This window comes from Numida meleagris, chromosome 2 (genome assembly GCF_002078875.1).
Source record: "Numida meleagris isolate 19003 breed g44 Domestic line chromosome 2, NumMel1.0, whole genome shotgun sequence".
NCBI classification, from domain to species: domain Eukaryota; kingdom Metazoa; phylum Chordata; class Aves; order Galliformes; family Numididae; genus Numida; species Numida meleagris.
In genome coordinates, this window is record NC_034410.1 from 75,940,525 (window position 1) to 75,960,840 (window position 20,316).

The 20,316-nt window shown below is 39.5% G+C and overlaps 1 protein-coding gene across 12 annotated transcripts in view; it reads left to right on the top strand.

Moving 5' to 3' along the window:
• CTNND2 (catenin delta 2) overlaps window positions 1-20,316 on the top strand; it is a 629,078-nt gene that overhangs the window by 316,277 nt on the left and 292,485 nt on the right. For all 12 annotated transcript variants that reach the window (XR_002434978.1, XM_021386174.1, XM_021386172.1 and 9 more), the window contains 2 exons: window positions 11,935-11,969; window positions 12,452-12,568. Coding sequence is in view for 10 of the 12 variants with exons in the window: in XM_021386174.1 (XP_021241849.1) it covers window positions 11,935-11,969; window positions 12,452-12,568 (152 nt within the window). In the remaining 2 variants the exon portion in view is untranslated. The remainder of the gene's footprint in view (window positions 1-11,934; window positions 11,970-12,451; window positions 12,569-20,316) is intronic.

Here is a 20,316-nt window from a genome sequence, read left to right on the forward strand (position 1 = left end):
GAATTTTGATTAATTGTTTTGAATAGGTGATGTTAAGGAATCCTAAAGCGGAATTTGCATAGGTGACCAACAGATTAGTTTTCCCATAATTTAGGAGTCCCTTCACCAAAACAAAAGGCTTTTAAAAATTGAGCATGATTCTTTATCTCCCAATGTAAAGCTCAGCTAGTTACTTGAGATCTGTTTCATTTCCCTTGTCTGATTTTTCAGCAGTAAGAAGATTAGTGCTTTCATTTAATCTAATACAGTTTAACATTTTGCTGCATAATTATACAGACTTTCCAGAAAATACTAGGTGGCCCCTTGAGCAGAATGAAGATCAGTGCCCTATCTTAACACTTTTAAGTGCTACCACTTTTTAATTTCATATGCTTTGAGGATGCCAGTAGATATAATTAGATTTTTATCAAACAAGCCTTCACAGCAGTTAAATTCTGCTATAGAGAGGCACTGAGTTATGACCACAGTGCTATCAGAGATGATAGAATAACCGATGTCTTAAACTTTTACAGGTGATTAAAGTATATAGCTAACCCCCTTGGATTTTTTTGGAACTCAGTATGAGAACCTGTAATATTTGTTAAGTCACCTGTCTGGTGCACTGGGGCTAGATTTGCATCAGGAAAGTTTGTGGTAATTAGATAACAAACATTTTTCACTAGTCCAATTTGCACAAACTGAAGGAAAAAAAAAAAAAAAGAAGAGTAAAATTAAACTCTAGTGCACTGTGAATTTCACACTTCCAGATTTTTGTGCAGAGAAAGATGGTCTTTTTGGCAGTTTAAAGAAACAATAATATGGAAATACAGGGGTAGACTTCTGTTTTCCAAGAAAGATTGCCCGAAGCAGAAGCAAGGGAGCAGAAGAACAAGGTTTAGTAACAAAATCAGCTGCATGTTTACAGATGCAAACAAGAATTTTGGTATTAGGTTACAGAGAAGCCAGATGAAAGCCAGAAGTGATTATCAGAATTTCTGAGATCGACTGAGCATTTGTCTCTTGATTTGATCTGATTTTCAATCCCTCTGTTGTTACTGCTGAGGCCCTTCATGGTGTACCTGTCTGGCAGATCTCAAATGAGAAGTCAGTGCATGCAATAGCAGGAAATTACATCTCCAAAATTCTCTTGCAGTTTTAACTCAGTATTGAAATGTGTAGATTATGTACCTATACCAGGGTGAAAAGATTGAATACTGAACCACACAGTGAAACTTCCATGTTCCAGATGTAGAATATTTTTAAGTAGAAAGGTGGTTTCATCCTTTTGTTAAAAAGACAAAAAATTGCAAAGGACTGCTCTTGTTGCCAAATGACTATTTAACAATATTTAATAGTGTAATAATCTGCTGGGAATAAAGACAAAGCAAAGTGTTTTTGTTCTCAGTATCATTTGCATGTTCTCTGAATGGTTATTTTCTTCAAGTTGCTATAAGGACATCCTTTTACTGTTTAAGGTTATTCTCTTCAATGCATACATACTCTTAAAATATATTACATATTTCTTTAGTCATTTGTAGGCAATGAATTAATGAGTGTTATTGTCTTAGGGAACTGACGATTTTTTCCCCCTCTGAGCCTTAATGGGGAAAAAATCTCAAATAAAAGACTGTATTTTTATAGGGCAAAACTCCAGATCTGTCTGGAGCTTACATTTATTTTTTGTCAATTTGCATTCATGTAATTGTACTCATTTGCAATAATGAATGTGTGAGTAAAGGTTATCCATATAGATGAATAGATGTTATTACCACGTGCAGTTTTGGTTACTTGGATAATTTGTCAGCTCCATATACCAACAGACAGTTTAGAAATGAGAATTTTCACTCCCATAGTTGAAATCATAAATCAATAACGATTGTTCAAGGGTTGATTCAGCTGCTTAACACCCACCTAATCGGCCAAATTACTTTTACATCCATCCAACAATGTAGGTTGGAAAGTAGTTCTCTGCTGCCTTTACATTCATCCACTGAAAAGTAAATTTAAGGGTCATCATTTCTTGCATATGTGATTCTTGGTACTGCCTGCTTCTCGAGTGACTTGGTTTCTTTGTGTTTCTGATAGTCTGAGCAACTAATAGAGGCAGTTGTGCTTCTGCTACATCGTGTAACAATCGTCAGGCTTCATCACGCTTCGGCATCACAGGCTGAGAGTAGTTAAAAGGCTGAACTGGAGGGACCATCTTGGGATCTAGTCCAGCTCCTTGAAGTTTTAACTAACACCATCTCTTTCTAACAGATTTATCAAAGAACGTTATAAGAACAGGTGAGGTTTGGCCCCCTCACCACAAATCAGATGGCTACTTCCGTGATATTTTAGTACATTTTATAAATTTCCAGCTAAAATTTCAATGAACCTCTTTGTTTTCTTACCACCTGCTTCCTTCTCTGACTTCAGCTGCCTCATCTAAGCTCACCAAACTCCTCTGAGTTGACCTTTTACGAGCTTTTATTTTCTCTTTAAAAAAAGAGAGAATTAACTAATAACACCCTGAACAGCAGAATACTCATCAATCTCCCCAGTGCCTTGTTAAAACATTTCATTGAGCACATGGCCATTAGCAACTAACTTTGAAGTGAGCCCAGCGTTAAGTTGGGGCTGGACAAGCGATGTCCAGAAGTTATTCCAACCTAAATTATTTCATGATTATCCCTCCTTCGACTCCACAGAAAATAATTTGTTTAATGCATCAAGTAAACTTGTCTTTTTAAGGCATACATTAAATCATTTACTTAATCTTCCCTTAAGAAAGATCAAAAAAATTTTCCTGCTCCCTGCAGAACCTTTTCCTGTTTCATGGCAATGTCTCAAGTCCACACATCCAGTGGAGAATACAGAAATAAAAAAGAATATATAAGGTGGAGATGGCAATTTATTCAATCTCAAAATTCAGAAATATATCAATGTTAAGAATATTTTTTGTTAGTTACGAGGGACATCCACCCTATATTTCAGCACAGAGGGAGTTTGATCCTGGCCCAAGCAGCTGATGGCAAGCCTAAGCTGTGGGAAGGGGATCAGCAAAATAATCAGCTAAGCAAAAAGTTCTGTCTTTTCTTCAGTAGGAAAGGAGAGGGAATGGTAAGGGAAGGAGAGAGTTGTTTCAATAGAAAGAGGAGAAGGCAAAGAGCCCAAGAGGGGTCAGTTTCTTGGAAGGAGCTGAGTGAAGCTAATGTAAAGAGGCTGTAAGGGAAGGGAATTGGGAAGTGGTGTGATGTGTGATTTCACACAGTGTCAGACCATTTGTGTGTTGGGAGGTTTCTGCATGGAACGTGCTTTCTGGTACAGTCTGTCTGGCTTCTGTCTGTGTTATTTCCCTGAGGAAGTGCTGAACTCAAAATGAGTCATTCCTCAAAAAAACAGAGAAAACAACTTTCTTACTAGCTACCGAGGACAATACGGAACAAACAGTGTGATTGAAATAGTCACAAGTGAGTGTAGTCACACTTAAAATAATTTACTTAAAGCAACGGTCAGCATGAGTCTCTTAGCTGAATCTGCATTTTAAGTATTAAGCCTTGAGCAGAAGGGGTATCTCTGTCTGCGACGAGATGAATAGCTTCATGTTGCTGATGCATGTTTGTTATGTGCTCTAGTGGTTAGCTATCTCAGGAATAAATGTTGCAATATTCTAATGCACAGAAGTGGATTTCCTCAAAGGAATTTTGTTTACATTGCACTCTGTTTCTTAACAAGTTCATTTCCTGCTACCAAAGTCCAAATCCAAAAAGTTTCAGAAAAGATGTGTTGTGATGATTATTCTTAACTGACTCTGTGCATCCATGATTTGAGCTGAGTTACTGCAGTGCTTGTACAATAATGCATAGGCAAGTATGTGCCTCAGAACTTGAACAGGAGTCAGCAGTGTGCCCAGGCAAACAAAATTGCCAACTGTGCATCAGCTCCAACACTGTCAGCTGGTCAAGGGAAGGGATTGTCCCACTCTGCTCTACGCTGTGAGGCCTCACCTTGAGTGCTGGGTGCAGCTTTGGGTGCTACGATATAAAAAGGACATAAAACTGTTGGAAACTGTCTGAAGGAGGGCTATGAAGATGCTGAGGGGTCTAGAGGCAAGACCTGTGAGGAGCAGCTGAGGCCACTGGGTTTGCTCAGCCCAGACCAGCAGAGGCTGAAGGGAGGCCTCATGGTGGCTGCAGGTCCTCACAGGGAGTGGAGGGGCAGAGCTGAGCCCTACTCTCTAGTGACACTGACAGGGCCTAAGGGAGCAGTGTGGGGCTGTGTCAGGGAAGAGTCAGGTTGGGAATTAGGAAAAGGTTCTTCACCAGAGAGTGGTTGTATGCTGGTACAGGCTCCCCAGGGCACTGGGCACCGCCCCAGGTGCCAGAGTTCAAGGAGCATTTGAACAACACTCTCAGACATATGGTCTGATTTTTGAGTGGTCCTGTGTGAAGCAAGGAGTTGGACTCGATGATCCATATGAGTCTCTTACAATTCAGGCTATTCTATGTAGGTCACTCCAAAAATAATGCCTTCTATTTATTTCCATGGAAGCTATAACAGATGCAAAGAGCACTATTGTACTCTACTTGATAGAGCAAAGTCTCAGTTACAAAACACTATTTTTCAACATTATCACCACCATTAGTTATGCATTTTCATCAAACCTGAACAAGAGCCTGCATACCATGCTCATAAAAATGTGCACAAAAGGAGGTGAACCACTGTTTCACAGCTACAGTGATGGCATCCTTGCTAGGAAAATGTTGTCCACACAGTCCATCTTTCGTCAGCTGGAACAGATGGAAGTCAGAAGGCACCAAATCTGGATCCAGAAGGATCACCCCTTTCCTATCCCAAAAGACAGTGCACACTGCTTTACCTGCTGAGGGCTGCATCCTGAGCTTTTTCTTTGGTGGTGAATTCACATGTCATCACTTCACGCACTGCCATTTTGATTTCAGCTCATAATGGTGACACTATGTCTCATCACCCATAATGATGCAATCCAGGAGACAGTCAGTGGTGGTGTTTCTGTTCCTGTGTGAGCATTCGTGGGGCCCATCTGGCACAAACTTTGTGATATTACAACATTGTCACCATCATTTCCAAAGCACTGAAGCTGATATTCAGCTCTGTACAGAGTTCCCTGGCTGTAGTCTGCCAATTTGCTCTGATGAGCTGATTGAGACACTCGTCATTTTGTGGTGTGACAGCGGTGCATGGCCATCTGGAACATAGCTTGTGTTTCACATCACTGTCACCACTACTGGAATGCACCACCCACTGCCTCACTGTGCTAACATTTACTGTTTGGTCTCCAACAATGTTCACCAAGTATTGATGAATAATATCAGTGGGTGCAGTTTTTTCTGCATGTAAGAATTCAGTGACACACCTTTGCTTTATCCTCATGTCCATATCGGATGCCATTCTGTCAGACTGCTCCTCTGCTGCCATCTGTCACGTGGCAACAACGTGTAATGGAATACTGGTGGGAAGGTTCAGCCTCTACTGCCATACCACCATCTGCCTCTGACGTCATGGCCCAGCATCATAAAATAGAAGGTGTCCCTTTCAGGGAAGCTCTTGTATGATTCTGTGACTGTATCATTTAGATGCTTGATTTGATCAGATCTCTCATTGCGGCTGAACAAATACAATAGTACAATGCTATCCAAACTAATACTCCTTGGAAGCACGCTAAAATTTTCAATGCACTCCTGTTCAGGTAATGAAGTTTGAAAATGAACTCCTTACCGAAATAAAAATAGCTATTGAAGCAAAGAGGAAGAATTAACATTATTACCTTATCAGAAATCCTCCTATTTGTGAACCATCGTCCTTTTTCTTATTTAATTAATTAAGGGAAATTACACAATGATTTATTTTGATTTGATCTTAGATTCTCTAAATAAGAGCATGAGAATGGTTTTATTGAATCAGAATTAGGCTCTACCTAAGTCAGTACCCTGTCTCCCCCAGCAGATAAAAATGGACATCTGTGGATGAATAAAAACAGGAGTCATGTAATTCTAGACTCTCTAATGTTGTTATTGCTTTCAAGTTTAAAATGAAGTGAAGTACAACAAGTATTCAAATGTATTGTCCTCCAAATTCTTCTCCTTGGTATGTTTCAGAGAGTTGTTCTGTGATTCTTTGTCTGTGTTATTACACAAGAAACTAATGGCAAAACTGAAACTAAAGAAAACTGGATGCTTCTGGCAAGCTATGTAGCAAGTGTTTTGTTTCCAGGTGGCTAAGTTCAATCAAAACTTCAGTAAATGTTTTTGGAGTGTGTTTTTATACATGAGAAGTGAATCGAGCAACTTTCAGGTCCGAAAATTTTGTTAGAATTGATTCTCTTGTTGACTACTTCAGGAGTGAAGATAAAAACTGTAGGGAAATGAACTATATTATGCTCTCTCCCTTAAATAGCAGCCTTGCTTTCTGCTTTGTGGATACATCAGCAGCGCTCCAGGAGGAGAGCAAGATGCAGATGCATGCTCTGCAGTTAGACTGCACTCATAGTACTGCAGAACATTGAACCTTATAAATCACTTAAGTAAGAAGAAATAGAACGTATATTACTAAGCATACTCAGTGTATGAAAAGTGGATCTAAACAGGCTGGAGCAGTTAAAAAAAATCACTTTCAAAGGAAAACATGGTTGCACACTTCTGCAAATGTTAAATCAAGAAGAAAGCATCAGTTTTGATATCTTACAGAATATTTGGCTGTGCGTAATTCCCCACATCTTTGAAAATAAATACCAAACACTCATAGAAGAGCCTCAGATTTCTGCTTTTTATTTTGTAAAACCTAGGGAATGATAAAAATTTGTCTGGAAAAAAAAATAGGCAATTCCCTTTCCTCACAGGAATTTGTAGCAAGGCCTTTCTAATACAGGTGGGAATTAACCAACAGTTTTCACAGAATCACAGAATTGCAGGAGTTGGAAAGAACCTCAGAAGATCATCAGGTTCCCTATAATAGGTCGCACAGGTAGGCATCCAGATGGGTCTTCAATATCTCCATGGAAGGAGATTATGCCAGTTTTCTGGCACTGTAAGCTGTGAGGAACTCTGCAACAATGTAAAAAGTTGCTTTGAAATTCAAAGGATATAAAAGGTCAGTGATCAGTAAAGTACTGGGGGATTTGAGGAGCGGGGCCTGTTTCTTCATTACTATTATTTATTTATTTTTTACAGTTTTGAGGATTGTTGTAGAGTATTAAATTAGATTTGTTGGACCATCAAAAGGACTTCTTGATCTGATAGCTGAGTTAATACCATAGCTGACTAATGGAGTGTGATTTAGGAGAGATTACTGTGTCGCATCTTTGCATCTGTAGAGGTGATTATTGCAGTCAGAAATTTTGACATAATTTTAAATCAGGCAACCAAGAAATAGTATGAAACAATATGGCGATTATGGCCTTTTTCTGTGGTAATTGATAGGAATTATTTAATATCAAATTTATTCTTAGCTCTTTTTTTTTCCCAAACAGTTGATGCCAAAGATTAGTTTATTTATGTAATATTAAAGAAAACATACTGATGATTTAAGAGCTGCTTCTCCTTTGCTTGAGCCAGAATATTAGTGCTTGTCAACCTCCTTGCTTTTTGTGAAATGTCTCTGAATCTTTTTTGTTCCACCTTCCACAAATGAGAACTTCCAGAATAACAATTTAAAAATCAGTGGGACAGTATCTGACTGTAATTATATACAGCTATGTTTGTGAAGCTCCATTGCAAAAGTAATTGAAAAGATGGTAGCTGATACAGCTCCTTGTAAAAGTTCTTTTATAGCTGTTGTACGGTAGGGTTGGATATAATTTCATGAATTGCTTTATAAAACAATAGAAATAAACATTTTGTGGAACAGATTGTTGCAGCACTTCTCCAAAAACTGAATGACAACTGGAAACTGACTGACTTCTCCACACAAAGAGGCACATGAACGCTTCTTGGATAATCAAAGGAATATAGCAGTGTGGGTTTGCCCTTAAAGCGTGTATGCAGGCTCTGTGATAAATGAAGAGGTGTGCCAGAAAGAGTGACTCGAAGTCCTATACTCCTTCCCACCAAGAATTAAGGGTCTTTGCTACAGTGCTCTTTTAAAGATCAATAAGGCATGTGACTTGAGTAACATAGTCATGTGCCCTGACGTGCATTTGCGCCGATATATTTGGGTGTGTGGGTCAAAGAAAGTGAATTTTCGTATTCTGACTCTGGGCACTGTTTCAGGACCCAGTCCCGATGCAGACCCTGCCCTGACTCCCAGAGGTCACTGCCTTGCCACCACCCCAGACCCCTGCTCACCATCCCCATAGAGCAGCCTGCCCTTGCTGCCCCCTGGCACCTGCGTTGAAAGACAATCTTTGGGTGTTTGTCCAGGCCCTACGGCAATGCTGTCTAAGGATATCTTGGGTGGGTTTTCTTCTGCCAAAGTGGTCCAAAGTGTTCCCCACCTCTGGGTTGCCTCCTCTGAGGGTTACTTTTAAGTAAATATGTCTCAGCATGGCCCGGGAAAGTGAGATTTGATGTCACTTTGAGTGTTCACTTGTAAGCCACCAGAAATGCTTTTGACTCCTGTATATTGTTGGGGGAGGAATTTGATGGCCGTGCATTGCTCACCTTGCTTTGAAACTTCTTCTGGTGCTGGCTGCTCTGGGGCAGCTTGGTGGTCTCTACGAAGCCAGTCCTCTTCAATCTCCTCTGCCAGCTGCTCACTTCCTACCCAGTTCACTTGAAGAGGACACCCACTTCATGTTTATCTTTGCTCGAGGTACATGAAAAATTAATCAAGGCTCCCAAAGGCCCCATTTGCTGCATGCTTCTAGGCATACTGCAGCTCAGATTGTGATTTTTCTGTAAATGCCTAAAAACAAACTTTTGGGCATAGTCAGACATCCTTGGATGATTGTAGAAACTTGGCATAGTTGCAACTCCATGTAATCCTGAGCTTTCCACACTGCAGAGACAGGTGGAGTTCCCAGAGTGCTCTGTTCATGTAATGCTGCCCCAAACAGGCATGCTGTGCTCATCTTCCTTTCATCTTCTTAGCTTGAGTGAAGGCACTGGAACGTTTGAGTTCAGCTGGAGTCAAGATAACAACTCTGTGGACATTTACTTTGTTCATACACACCTAGGGAGATAAAATAACTTTTACTGGAATATTTCCTTGCATAGGTAGCTCTTAAGGGTAAAATTTTGTGCATACTTACAGAAGACATGTTCACCAGTCTCAAGATGAACATGAAGAACGTTTATTCATTTTCATGAAGAAATCTCTATTTGTTGTTGTTGTTGTCATTTGTTTGTTTGTTTGTTTGGCATTATCTTCTCATTTTTACATTATTTTGCTTCCTGGGTATTTTCTTCAATAATTTCTATTCATGAAGACAATATAAATATATTTACTTCAAAATTCTGTATAGTTGAGTGGTGACACAGGATTTTTTGTATAACGCTAATAGAATGAAGTAGAATGGTCATCTTTTTTGTACTGGAGCATTTTAAGTAGATGTAGGATGAAATGACTACCAGTGATGAGAGGAATACAGCAAAGAAATCTTAGTTATTTCTTCTATGGTTTAGGGTTAAGGGAGCTAATAATTATATCTTCCTGAGTTTTCAGCTCATTAATATTTTAGGCTATTATTTTCTTGTACTATACTAATGTAATGCTGGTTAAAACCTCCCTCCTCAAGCTCGAAAAAGATTGGTTCAGAACTTCTCAAAAAAGTACTTAATTTTGTTAACTTCTCAGTCAAAGTTGGTAGAGTTTGCATACTTTTATAATGAAGCACAGGAATAATGAACTTATCTTTAAGAAAACTACAAAGCAGAAAGCTTGGTTTTGCTCAATGTGCTGAAAAATTAATTAAGGTGAGAATACCTTTGTTATTTATTTTGCTGGGCTTTTTTATGCATTTGATGTCAGTATATCATCAATTGCACTGATCTCTTATAAAGCTGGAAAAAACCTAAAAGAAAAGCACAGAGAAGGGATTCTTCTCAGTGATGCAGATTTTGCACACCTGTGTGACAGTGTATGGGCTCCCAGCAAGACACTCTTGGTTGTTTCAGCAAGGAATCCTCTTCAGGCCAAGAGCAGGAAACAGTTGTTTCAAGGGTCTACATTTTATATGAGTTTACTGTTTAAAAAGGGAATTCCTGGAGATGATAGCTCACTCTTTGTGCACAGACTTGGATTTTCTTTTCTCGCTGACATGGATGAGAAGACACAATGTTGTTACCAGCATGATTTTGGAATTGGTTTTGCCAGCAAGAAAGCCATCTGAGGTATTGAATCTTGTGGTGTCGTTTGAGGTGGTATCTATTACTCATGTAGAAAACTGGATCCTGGCAGTGGGACTGTATAGTGGGGGAAAATACGCTGCTTATTGTGGATGACCCTAATTCCAGAGAGGAAGGATACTTTCAAGTTGCTCACCTTGCTTTGAAACGTCTCCTGGTGCCAACTGAACCTTCAGTTGCGATTTTGAAAGTCAGGCAAAAGGAGCTGCAAAAAGAGCCACTGTCCCTTGTCACCACCAAGTAGGGTCAAGGCTACATTTGAAAAGGCAATTTCAATTAAAGTCATTTCTCCAGTTCAGTACTTTGCCATAATTATTTGCCAGAGGACTCTGGCTGTGTTTATCTTCAATATTATTAGCTTCAATGCACTTGAATGCAAACATTTTAGCAGAGTGTCTGATTGGAGGACTAGCTTCTTAATCTATGAAACCCCACACCAGTGCATCAAAATAAACCACAGGGGGAGGATGTTTGGAAATTAATGATGATCTGTAGGTTTGAATTTGTCAGATTAACACTTGTGATGCCAGCTGGAAATTAAAACATGCTTTTAGTACTATTTATATGTAAATTAGGCAATTATCCTTTTTTTTTTTACTGCCAAATTTGATTAATAATTAGGTTATTTTCATCCAGAAAGAAGCATTTCATTTCATTTGCATTATTCTCATTCACAGAACATAGATACAAGGAGCTGTATTCACATTTTCATAAGAGCTTCAGCATCCGCCAGGAAAAGAGAAAACAATTCAAGATTTAAAACCCATGTGCTTATTAAAAAGAGCATTTATTCTCAACATCAGAAATAAATATATTTTTTACAAAAATGCAAAAATGTACAGAAAAAAGTTTTAATTGTGTCTATAATAACAAATTCACTATTATTAAAAGGATTGTGAATGACTTCAAACCTTTTTGTATTCTTGGCATGTAAGAAAGATCTGTAGTGAAGGTCAGGCACATCATGCCTTTGAGTAAAGTGTTCTCACTCCCTAATTGATCATATCCTGCATTTTATCTACTAGAGAAAAAAAAACACATGCAAACCTAATCTGTATTCTAATGTACACTCTCATTATTATATATTAAGAACTTCCATTGCTTATGTGCTTGTACATGAAAGCACAAACAGTTCTAAATTTACTTTCTTGTGCAGGCCAGTTGAATTAACTTAGCTGCATGTTTGAATAATAAAAATGCACATGATGATCAGTAGAACCAGGAACGACGCATTTAAAAACACAGGTAACTGTTCACCTGAGAAAGCAGTTTATAGCTTTCTCTGAAAAAAAAAAAAAAAAAAAAAAGGAAAATCAGACAAATAGGATCCCCAAAAGTTGCAAAATGTTGACAATTTAGCTTTGCAACAATGTAATTTCTGCATTGAGACTAAAAGAGTGGCTTCTGTATGTATGTATAAACTGTATGTATGTATGTATAAACTATTCAGTTAAGAAATGAAGTTGATTCTTCCCCACTGAATGAATGCTGTGCAAGTTATTCCTGGAAAAAAAATGCATAAAATAATACTTAAGAAAATCTGTTATTTACTCTTTAGTTAGTTTCTTCAGAATATATTTAGATCTGAATATTGGTGGCACACTACTGAATCATTTCATAAAAATTTAACACTTTTCCTTTTCCTTTGCAGTTCAACAGAAGAGCAGTTTCACTGGCAAACACAAGGTAATAAACTTACCATTAAAGTACTGCATATAGAGTACTACATATATTCTCTCCCATAAAGAATATACTTCCTAAATAAGGTAGAGGGGAGAACAACATGCATTTATGCTCTTGTTGGGTGTTTTCTTTTCTAGAGTGTGAAAACTCTGCTGAAAAAATAGCAGAACTTGGCAAAAGTGATTAGGGTTGGCAAATGGAGCATCTACATAGAATAAAGCGAAGTTTCAAGAGAAGGCACTGGTCTCTAGGTTTTTCTTAATATAAGGGCTGTGCTTTCTTAGTTTGCTTTTATTAATCCAAGGCCAAACTTTTAAGTAAGTGCAGCGTAACTCTCCTGTATCAATGTGGCCAGCCTGCTCTGAATATGCCATTTTGGTGTGTTCTCCATTCCTTCATCAGCTATAACTGATAAGTACATGATCACACGTAACTAGTTTTACCTTTTGCTTTTCTTAAACTGTTTTGTGTTAATGTTATTACAGATGGTCAGAAGGATATAGAAGATGAGCTCACTACTGGTCTGGAGCTGGTGGACTCCTGTATTAGATCACTGCAGGAATCAGGGATACTTGATCCACAGGACTATTCAGCCAGTGAAAGTAAGTTGCTAAAAATGTGCTTTTCAGAACGCACAGTTATTTGTAATACTTCATGCTTTAAAACTGAAAACATTTATTAGAATGTTTTTCTTCATTTTCTCAAATCAGCAGAAGACAGTGTAGCTGGGAGCAGGAAAATTGCCTCCCTGCATTTCCAATTTGATTTTTGATTTTCTTTGTAATTGAGAGAATTTCACTGGCAGTCTGTGGGCAGAAGCCCCGTGGAATGTGTTTTAAGAAATACATTCAGAAATTGCAATATGGCCATACTATATTACAAGGTCATGTCACAGGACTTCTGCATCACCACTGCAAGAGCGTCTTTCAAGCAGCACTGTTTCAGTATGCAAAAGTAGTAAAATGAAATATGAGGTGGTATGACGTCACTTTTTAGCTAGTAGCTGGTACTCTTTAGGACAAAAATTTTCAAATGGATAAACAGGACAAAATAGTTGAACTATTTAAGGATGATGCACAGAACGCCAGCAGCAGCAAGAAAGCTGAGGCCTTTTCTCAACAGTTGGTTCGCTGGTCATTTGGCAGCTATTCTTGTTTGCAGGAAAGTGCTGTGAGTGCATACATCCTCTGCTAGCATCAGCAGCTGGAGAAGTGAATCGAGGCTGGAGTGAGTGAGGAACAGGGACATGCCACCCAGTGTATTTGTAGAACAGATATCTACAAATGCTTGCGCTCCTAAATCACATACACTGAGACAAAGTTTTCCAGCAGGCTGACAGGTCTGTTTAGAGATGTGACAATAGGCACTGAAGATGCAAATTAGTTCCCTATTTTCCTTTCCTTTTCCTCAGTCTCCTGTCTGATACACTGCTCTGTCTGCCACAAAGTATATACACTTTGCCATCACTCCTACTGCTGCTCCTGACGTTACCTTGGCTTTTCAATTTCCTCTAGTATTTCTCTACATGTCCTGCTCTCTGCTCCCTTGAGCCATTTTTGTCTTTTTCAGTCCCTTGCTGCTTAGTACCCTGTGACTGAGTCACATCTTTCAGGGTGGCTGCCCAAATTCAGCTTTCTTAAAAACAAAGGGAATGATTTCCCTTTCCTGTGGAAAGGCTAATGGAATGTGACAGCCACCTTCTGCAAAGCAATGGTGAGTTGTCACCTGAAATGTCATCATCATTTCAAGTGAAAGCAAGGCATTGCAAGGCTGAATGCAGAATTCTAATTTGTCAGAACATTTTTCATTATTTTAAAACAAGATTTGCAATCAAATTCATGTACACAAGATTTCTAGGCCAACAGTATCACTAACGGTTTTGGTAAGATGCTCTTTGACCTGAGCAAAATTTTCTGTTGGGAAATCATGATGCAACAGTTTAAGCCCTTATAAGTTGCCACTCTTTCGTGTTCATTTTGGAGTGAGAAGAAACAAACTGAATGACTGGTCACAATTGTGTTCATACTGTGATTCCATAGAAAAATAAATCTGTGTGGACTGCAATAGGGAAGGTTGAAGGCAAGAAGCCCCCATGGCTGGGCATCGCAGAAACTGGATGAAGAGATAAAAACTAAGAAAAATGTTAGGGAAGGATTAGGGTAGTAGATGGAAAGAAATCTGGGTAGGTGAAGGTAACTGGTATTAAAACAAATTTCGGAGGAGTGTCACAGAAAGATAGGACTCGAATAGGAATGTAATGGAACTAGATTGCTGTTTGCTGTTTATGGTTGATAATTAAGAATCAGATATATATGCCAGTGACAACAGTTGCAGTTAATTAATAAATGCAATTAGGATGTCATATACTGGATTTTTGTTTTTGTTTCGGAGTCTGTTTTCAATTTAGAATAAAATTTAGCAAATGCATCAGTTAAAATGCTATTCTGTTTGCAGAGTTAAAAGTACCATTATGAAGGCTGTCTGTGCAATTTTTTTTTTCTTGTGACTGCACTATACAGCAGTTATTATCATGTGTTTTTTTGTACATTTTTTGTCAATGCCTCATTTACCCTAAAGCTAAGGTTCAGATTGTACAGTAACAGGCTGGCCATGAGCCAGCAGTGTGCCTTTGTGGCCAAGAAGGCCAGTGGTATCCTGGGTACATTAAAAAGAGCGTGGTCAGCAGGTCGAGGGAGGTCTCCCCCCTCTACTCTGCCCTGGTGAGGCTACATTTAAACTACTGTGTCCAGTTCTGGGCTCCTCAGTTCAAAAAGACAGGGATCTCCTCGGAGTCCAGTGGAGGGCCAAAAAGATGATAAAGGGCCTGGAGCATCTCCTGTATAAGGAATGGCTGGGTAACGTGGGCCTCTTTAGCCTGGGGAAAAGAAGACTGAGAAGGGATCTGATAAATGTTTAGAAATACCTAAAGGGAGGTGGGATGCAAATGGATGAGGCTAGGCTCTTCTCGGTGGTGTGTAGTGATAGGACAAGGAGCAGTGTCCTAAAACATGACCATAGGAAGTTCCATACAAACATGTGGAAGAACTTCTTTATGGTAAGGGTGACGGAGCACTGGAACACATTGCCCAGAGAGGTTGTGGAGTCTCCCTCTGTGGAGATGTTGAAGACCTGTCTGGACGCCTACCTGTGTGACCTGTTGTAGGGTACCTGCTTTAGCAGGGGGATGGACTCAGTGATCTCTTGAGGTCCCTTCCAACCCCTGTGATTCTATGATTCTGTGATTCTTTTATTTCATCTTGAGCACTACTAACTTCTCTACACAATGAAAACATATATACTAAATGAAAAAAAAATTACGTATTTAATAGTTCAGCTTCTCACTTAAAATTGAATTTTATCGCTCCTTTGCATCCTTAAGTTCTGATGTGATAGTTATGAAATCATTCAAATTACCGTTTTCCAATGTATAGTTTGATATGTTAGTGGTTCATTCACAGGTGTGTTGAGAACGAACACATGTAGCTGAACTGTGGTAGCAGTGTCTCAAATATAGAAAAAGTGACATAAAGGGAAATCTAGGACTTACTCTGGAGTATCTCACAATATTTGTATTTCATAGACAATATTCATCCTAATTCATTCAGTTTCCACACAGGAAGTGAGATAAACATCTCACTTCATACGAAGCATTGTTTGTGATGCACTGGAACTGAATATTGAGAGTCACAGAGTAATCTATGAGAGTTTGTTTTTTTCCTTTGCGTTGGACCATTTTCAAGGAGGGCCCAGTGTGGTGTTACGAAGAGTGAGGCAACCACGCGACACTGAATAGGTATGCATTGCGTGCACTGTCCATAAGACAAGGAGGGAGACGAAGAGTGATAATTAAGAAAAATCATCATTGCATGCCATCTCCTAGCTTTTGAGGTCTTGAATTTACAATTTTAATTCACATTACTTCTGCATTTTGAATGCATAGCTGTATTTTATGTCACTAGGCTAACTCTGAGGAGAACATTTCTAGCCTGCTGTGTCAGTTCTAGCCTAGTTGAGGCTGATTTTTGAAATCATCATATGAAAGCCTGCCCAGGGATGTGACCACAGCTTCTTTTTCTGAACTGCGTGCACCTAGTGTAACAAGTTAATCTGTCGGTAGCTTTGTAGAGGATTAGTGTGCCTATAGTCAGAATCCTTATGATTCAATTTTATGCACTCTTTCTCAGAAGTATTTTTAAAAAGTGGTCATGTAGCAGGCGCAGGCAGCTGTTATAATACTTCAAATCCCAAATATCACCTCATGGGCTATTTCTTTACCAGCATATAAAAGCCATGGACATAGGCTAACAAGACACGTCGCACGAAGGTGGTTTAGGCAGGAGGTGTTCCATACTGCTAGGAACAGTGCTCCCTAATTATCTTTGCTGAGTGTGAATGAGCTAATAGACAAATAGCTGTATAAAGCTCTTATTAATATGGGGCAAGGCAAGCAGAGCAATCCATGATTTTTAAGTAATTATTGTCAAAGATGGGCAGATTCATAAATGCTGTTTCTTCATATAAGTTTTCTGTGGTTGCCAATGCCTGGGACAAGGCTGTATGCATCTGAGGGGTGCTCCTGCACTGTTGCCCACCTCTTTCTTCTGTCCCAACTCAGTACAAACTGGCTTCGCAGAAAAATGTGTTTCTATTTTGCTATTTTGTGTTTCAGGTTGGATATTTGGAAAAATTTCTTCTACAGAAGAGTGATGAGGCATTGGAACGGGCTGCCCAGGGAGGCAGCGGTGTTCAGGAAACTTGTGAATGTGGCACTGAGGGACATGGTTAGTGGGCATGGTGGAGATGGGCTGACGGTTGGACTAGATGATCTTAGTGGTCTTTTCCAGTCTTAATGACTCTATGATTCTGCAATTCTACTCACAGACAAACAAAAAGCAGGGAAACTTCCAAAATTATGAAGAAGGCTGTAGCCGAGTTAAGACCTAAACCTGCATATCTTTTTGCAGTTTCTTGTACTGCTGGAATTTCTCTTTGCCTTTACATAGCCATAAATCTGTCACTGCTGTGTCACTCCAGTTTACATCACATACAACCTGACATTGCTTTCATGGTATCAGATGAGGTGTTCCTAAGTGCTTGTGGAGATGCCACCAGCAGAAGGCCAATAGTCCACTTGTACCCTCAGTCCCTGAGGTGGGCAGCTATGGGCTGCTGGCCCATATGGTAGCAGTCATCATGTGCTGCACATCCCAGGCTCCACCAGTCCCCTGGTGTGACTGTAGTGGCACTCCACCCCTTCTCCTTGCTGTCAGTAGCTGTAAACAACCAGCATGGCAGCCTGCGTTGGGTGGCTGAGCTGGCTGCTCCTTTCTGAAACTTCTTCTACAGCCCACCATTTTCTCTTTCAGATGGGCCCCAGAGCACTCTTTCTGCGCAAATGAAGATGAATACCTGTCACTTTAAACAAGGTTCAGGGAAAGACCATAGGTGTAAAAGCCAAGCTGGGTCACATAAAAGACACTGGGAATGGGTCATGGGATAGGGGTGGAAACGTGCAGTAAGTGTATGGACTGGAATCACTGGGTTGGGGAACATGCAAGGGAGCAGAATTTTGATGGGCCATGGACCAGAGTTCAGGACAGAGCTAACACTGAGGATGTTACAGATAAACATAAGACACAGGAGTATGGAGTGGTGACTGTTGCTCAATTCATGGTGTAACCGATTGATTTAGTTGGCAGAGAAACATGAAAAAAGCATTTTCAGAGAGCTAAGTATGTATTATGGAGACCAAACATTAATATTTTAGATTAGAAAGCTCAGAAAAATGGGAGATGAAAGAAACAAAAGACACAAAAGGAGGAAAAGTTCGGGGAGAGAAGGCAAGTAAACACAGATATACAACTGTGGATGAAGAAGGGTGATTACTGGAGAAAGCTTTTCATTAAAGCTGATAAGGTCACAGTCTGGCCTGCAGGTAGGTGGGGAAGGTGCTGATGAGCTGTCTGAGGCACCAGCATATCCATCCTCTGTGACACAGAGAGCCTGGAGGCCTCTGAGCAATCACTGAAGTCCAAGCTGCCTTTTCCTGCCAATGTTTGTAAGTTTACATTTTAAAGATGGGTGGTATGAGTAAGAGTGAGAACAATGTGGAATGAGAGGAATGTTTTGGTCCTGAATTTCATTCCTTCCTACTACCTCCCATCTACCATTGTCCCTGTGGTTCATGAACTGCCATGACTGGTGAACTGATGGACTGATACTAGCATCAAAATCAATTCTGAAATAGTTCGCTAAGGCAGATGGAGTCCTTACAGACCTGTACAGGTTGTGGAAGTGAGGAGAGGCAATGGTTACACTCCCCTGTCGTGACATTAGCAGAATGAAGGCTAGACAGACTGCTGAGATAAGTGAGCAAATCCATTGGCACATTCTTCCTAACATAAACCTCAGGCTCAAATGTCTCCTAATCCAAAAGTCTCTAACTTTAATTTAAGGTATCTATACTTAAATCTGTCGTGCTATTTCCTTTGCTTCAGTCTCCACAAAATGAACCTTAGACTGTTCTTAAAAGGATTATGGAACAGATTTGTGGAGCTTTTGGCGTTTAAGTTTCTCACCGAAATGGAATCGTCTCACCAGTTATTTTTCTCTTGCTTAATCACTTCATGTGGAAACCCTCCTTCTTTGCTCTCTACAGACAGCAGCTATAGAGCTTTTGTTGACAGGGATCACAAAAAACTCTTGGATCACTGTGACATGACTGCAATTCTCAGATATTTTTAAAATGCTACATTCTAACCTTCAATTTAAAACTAAGCGCTTTGTATTGAAACTTCTGTTTTCCCCGCCTGACGCCGGCAGTACTGTGGGCAATTTTTTTCACATTTTCTGAATATTCACATCTGCGACTCTGTTGTCCTCTGTTTAAGATTAATTAGAGAATACAGCATGCTGATAAGGCAATAAATACAATGTAGATTAAATAATACTGTCTTCTTGGCTTTTACCATTTCAGAGTGCGCTTTGCTAAGGCTACATAATAACAAAATTGCAGGCAGTTAGGGACATCCCAGTCTTTCTGAGGAAGAAAAAACATGGCACAGAGGACTCAGTCCCGTGATATATGAATTCTTTCAGTCACTTAAAACTATTTGCCCAAAATGCAACACAGATGGATAGCAGTACCATTTAGAAGTCTCTCTTTTTTTTTCCCTCTGAAGAATGACTGACATTAGATGAACAGACGATTTTTATCTCATGAAATTATATATAGCTGTTGTATTAGACAGATGTGTTTTTCACTTATCTAAGCTGCCTAATTCTGAGGCTAAAAAGATGGGCTATGCTCTTATTTTATTGTCTTAATTCAATTTTGTTTCAGCAATTTTTTACAATAACAGAGATCCTCCTTACTCAGTGTGAAAGCAGATGTCCCACTCTGAAAGAGCACTCCTTGTCCAACCTTTATGATGTTCATCCTTTATCAGCTGCTTTATTCATCGATACCGAAAATGGATTGAAACAAAAAGGCTCCATTTACACAATGAATGTGTAAAAAGATATGTGTTTATGTGTTTTCAATCCCATTGCTCTTGCTTTGTGAAATTGCCACCTGTCAGATGGCTGACATGCTGAATGAGATGGAATTTGGCATCAGCAGACCTCACAATTTGTTGATAGATGAAGTTATTTCCATTTTGTTATCTACTCTGAGTGCCAGGGTGATCCAGCTGAGTCATTCTTTGTGCACAGAAAGGAGATGTTCTCATGGGATCTCCTGATAAACATACACACTCATAAAGTCACGTGCTCTTCAAGTATGTTTCAGAGACAAAAATCACCTCAGCAGTATGGATGCCCCTCTTTAATTTTAGAAATTGAGTCTTTGGAATAGCAAGTGGCATAAATGCATAAAAAGGGTCACCTCATCTTTCCTCCTACTTCTCTTTCCTGTTGCATTAATGCAAACCTGGCAGTAGTCTGACTCAACAGTCTTTAGCTACAGATAAGTCGTGCTGAGTATGTGTTTGAGAAAGCATCTCACAGTATTTTAATATATTCAGAGTAAATATTTGTGGGTGGATTTTTGGCTGCCCCTTGTTATTCCATCCATCTCTTCTAATGCAAGCCTTTTCAATTTGTTAGCTTCAAAACTCCCGGGCTTCTAAGTCATCTTTGCCCAGTTTCTAATGAGGTACGTCCTCTAAACAGTGAGCAGCAGACAGAAACATTTTCTGTTAAATTGTGGTCTCTCTGTTCTTTGTTGCATGTTCTCACACAGAAGTTTGTGCACAAATTGTCTAAACTGAGATTAAAGTTCTGTTTTTAAAGCACTTCTTAAATACTTAGATTTCTGAGAAAGAAGAATGGTGCTTCCTTTCTCAGCCTC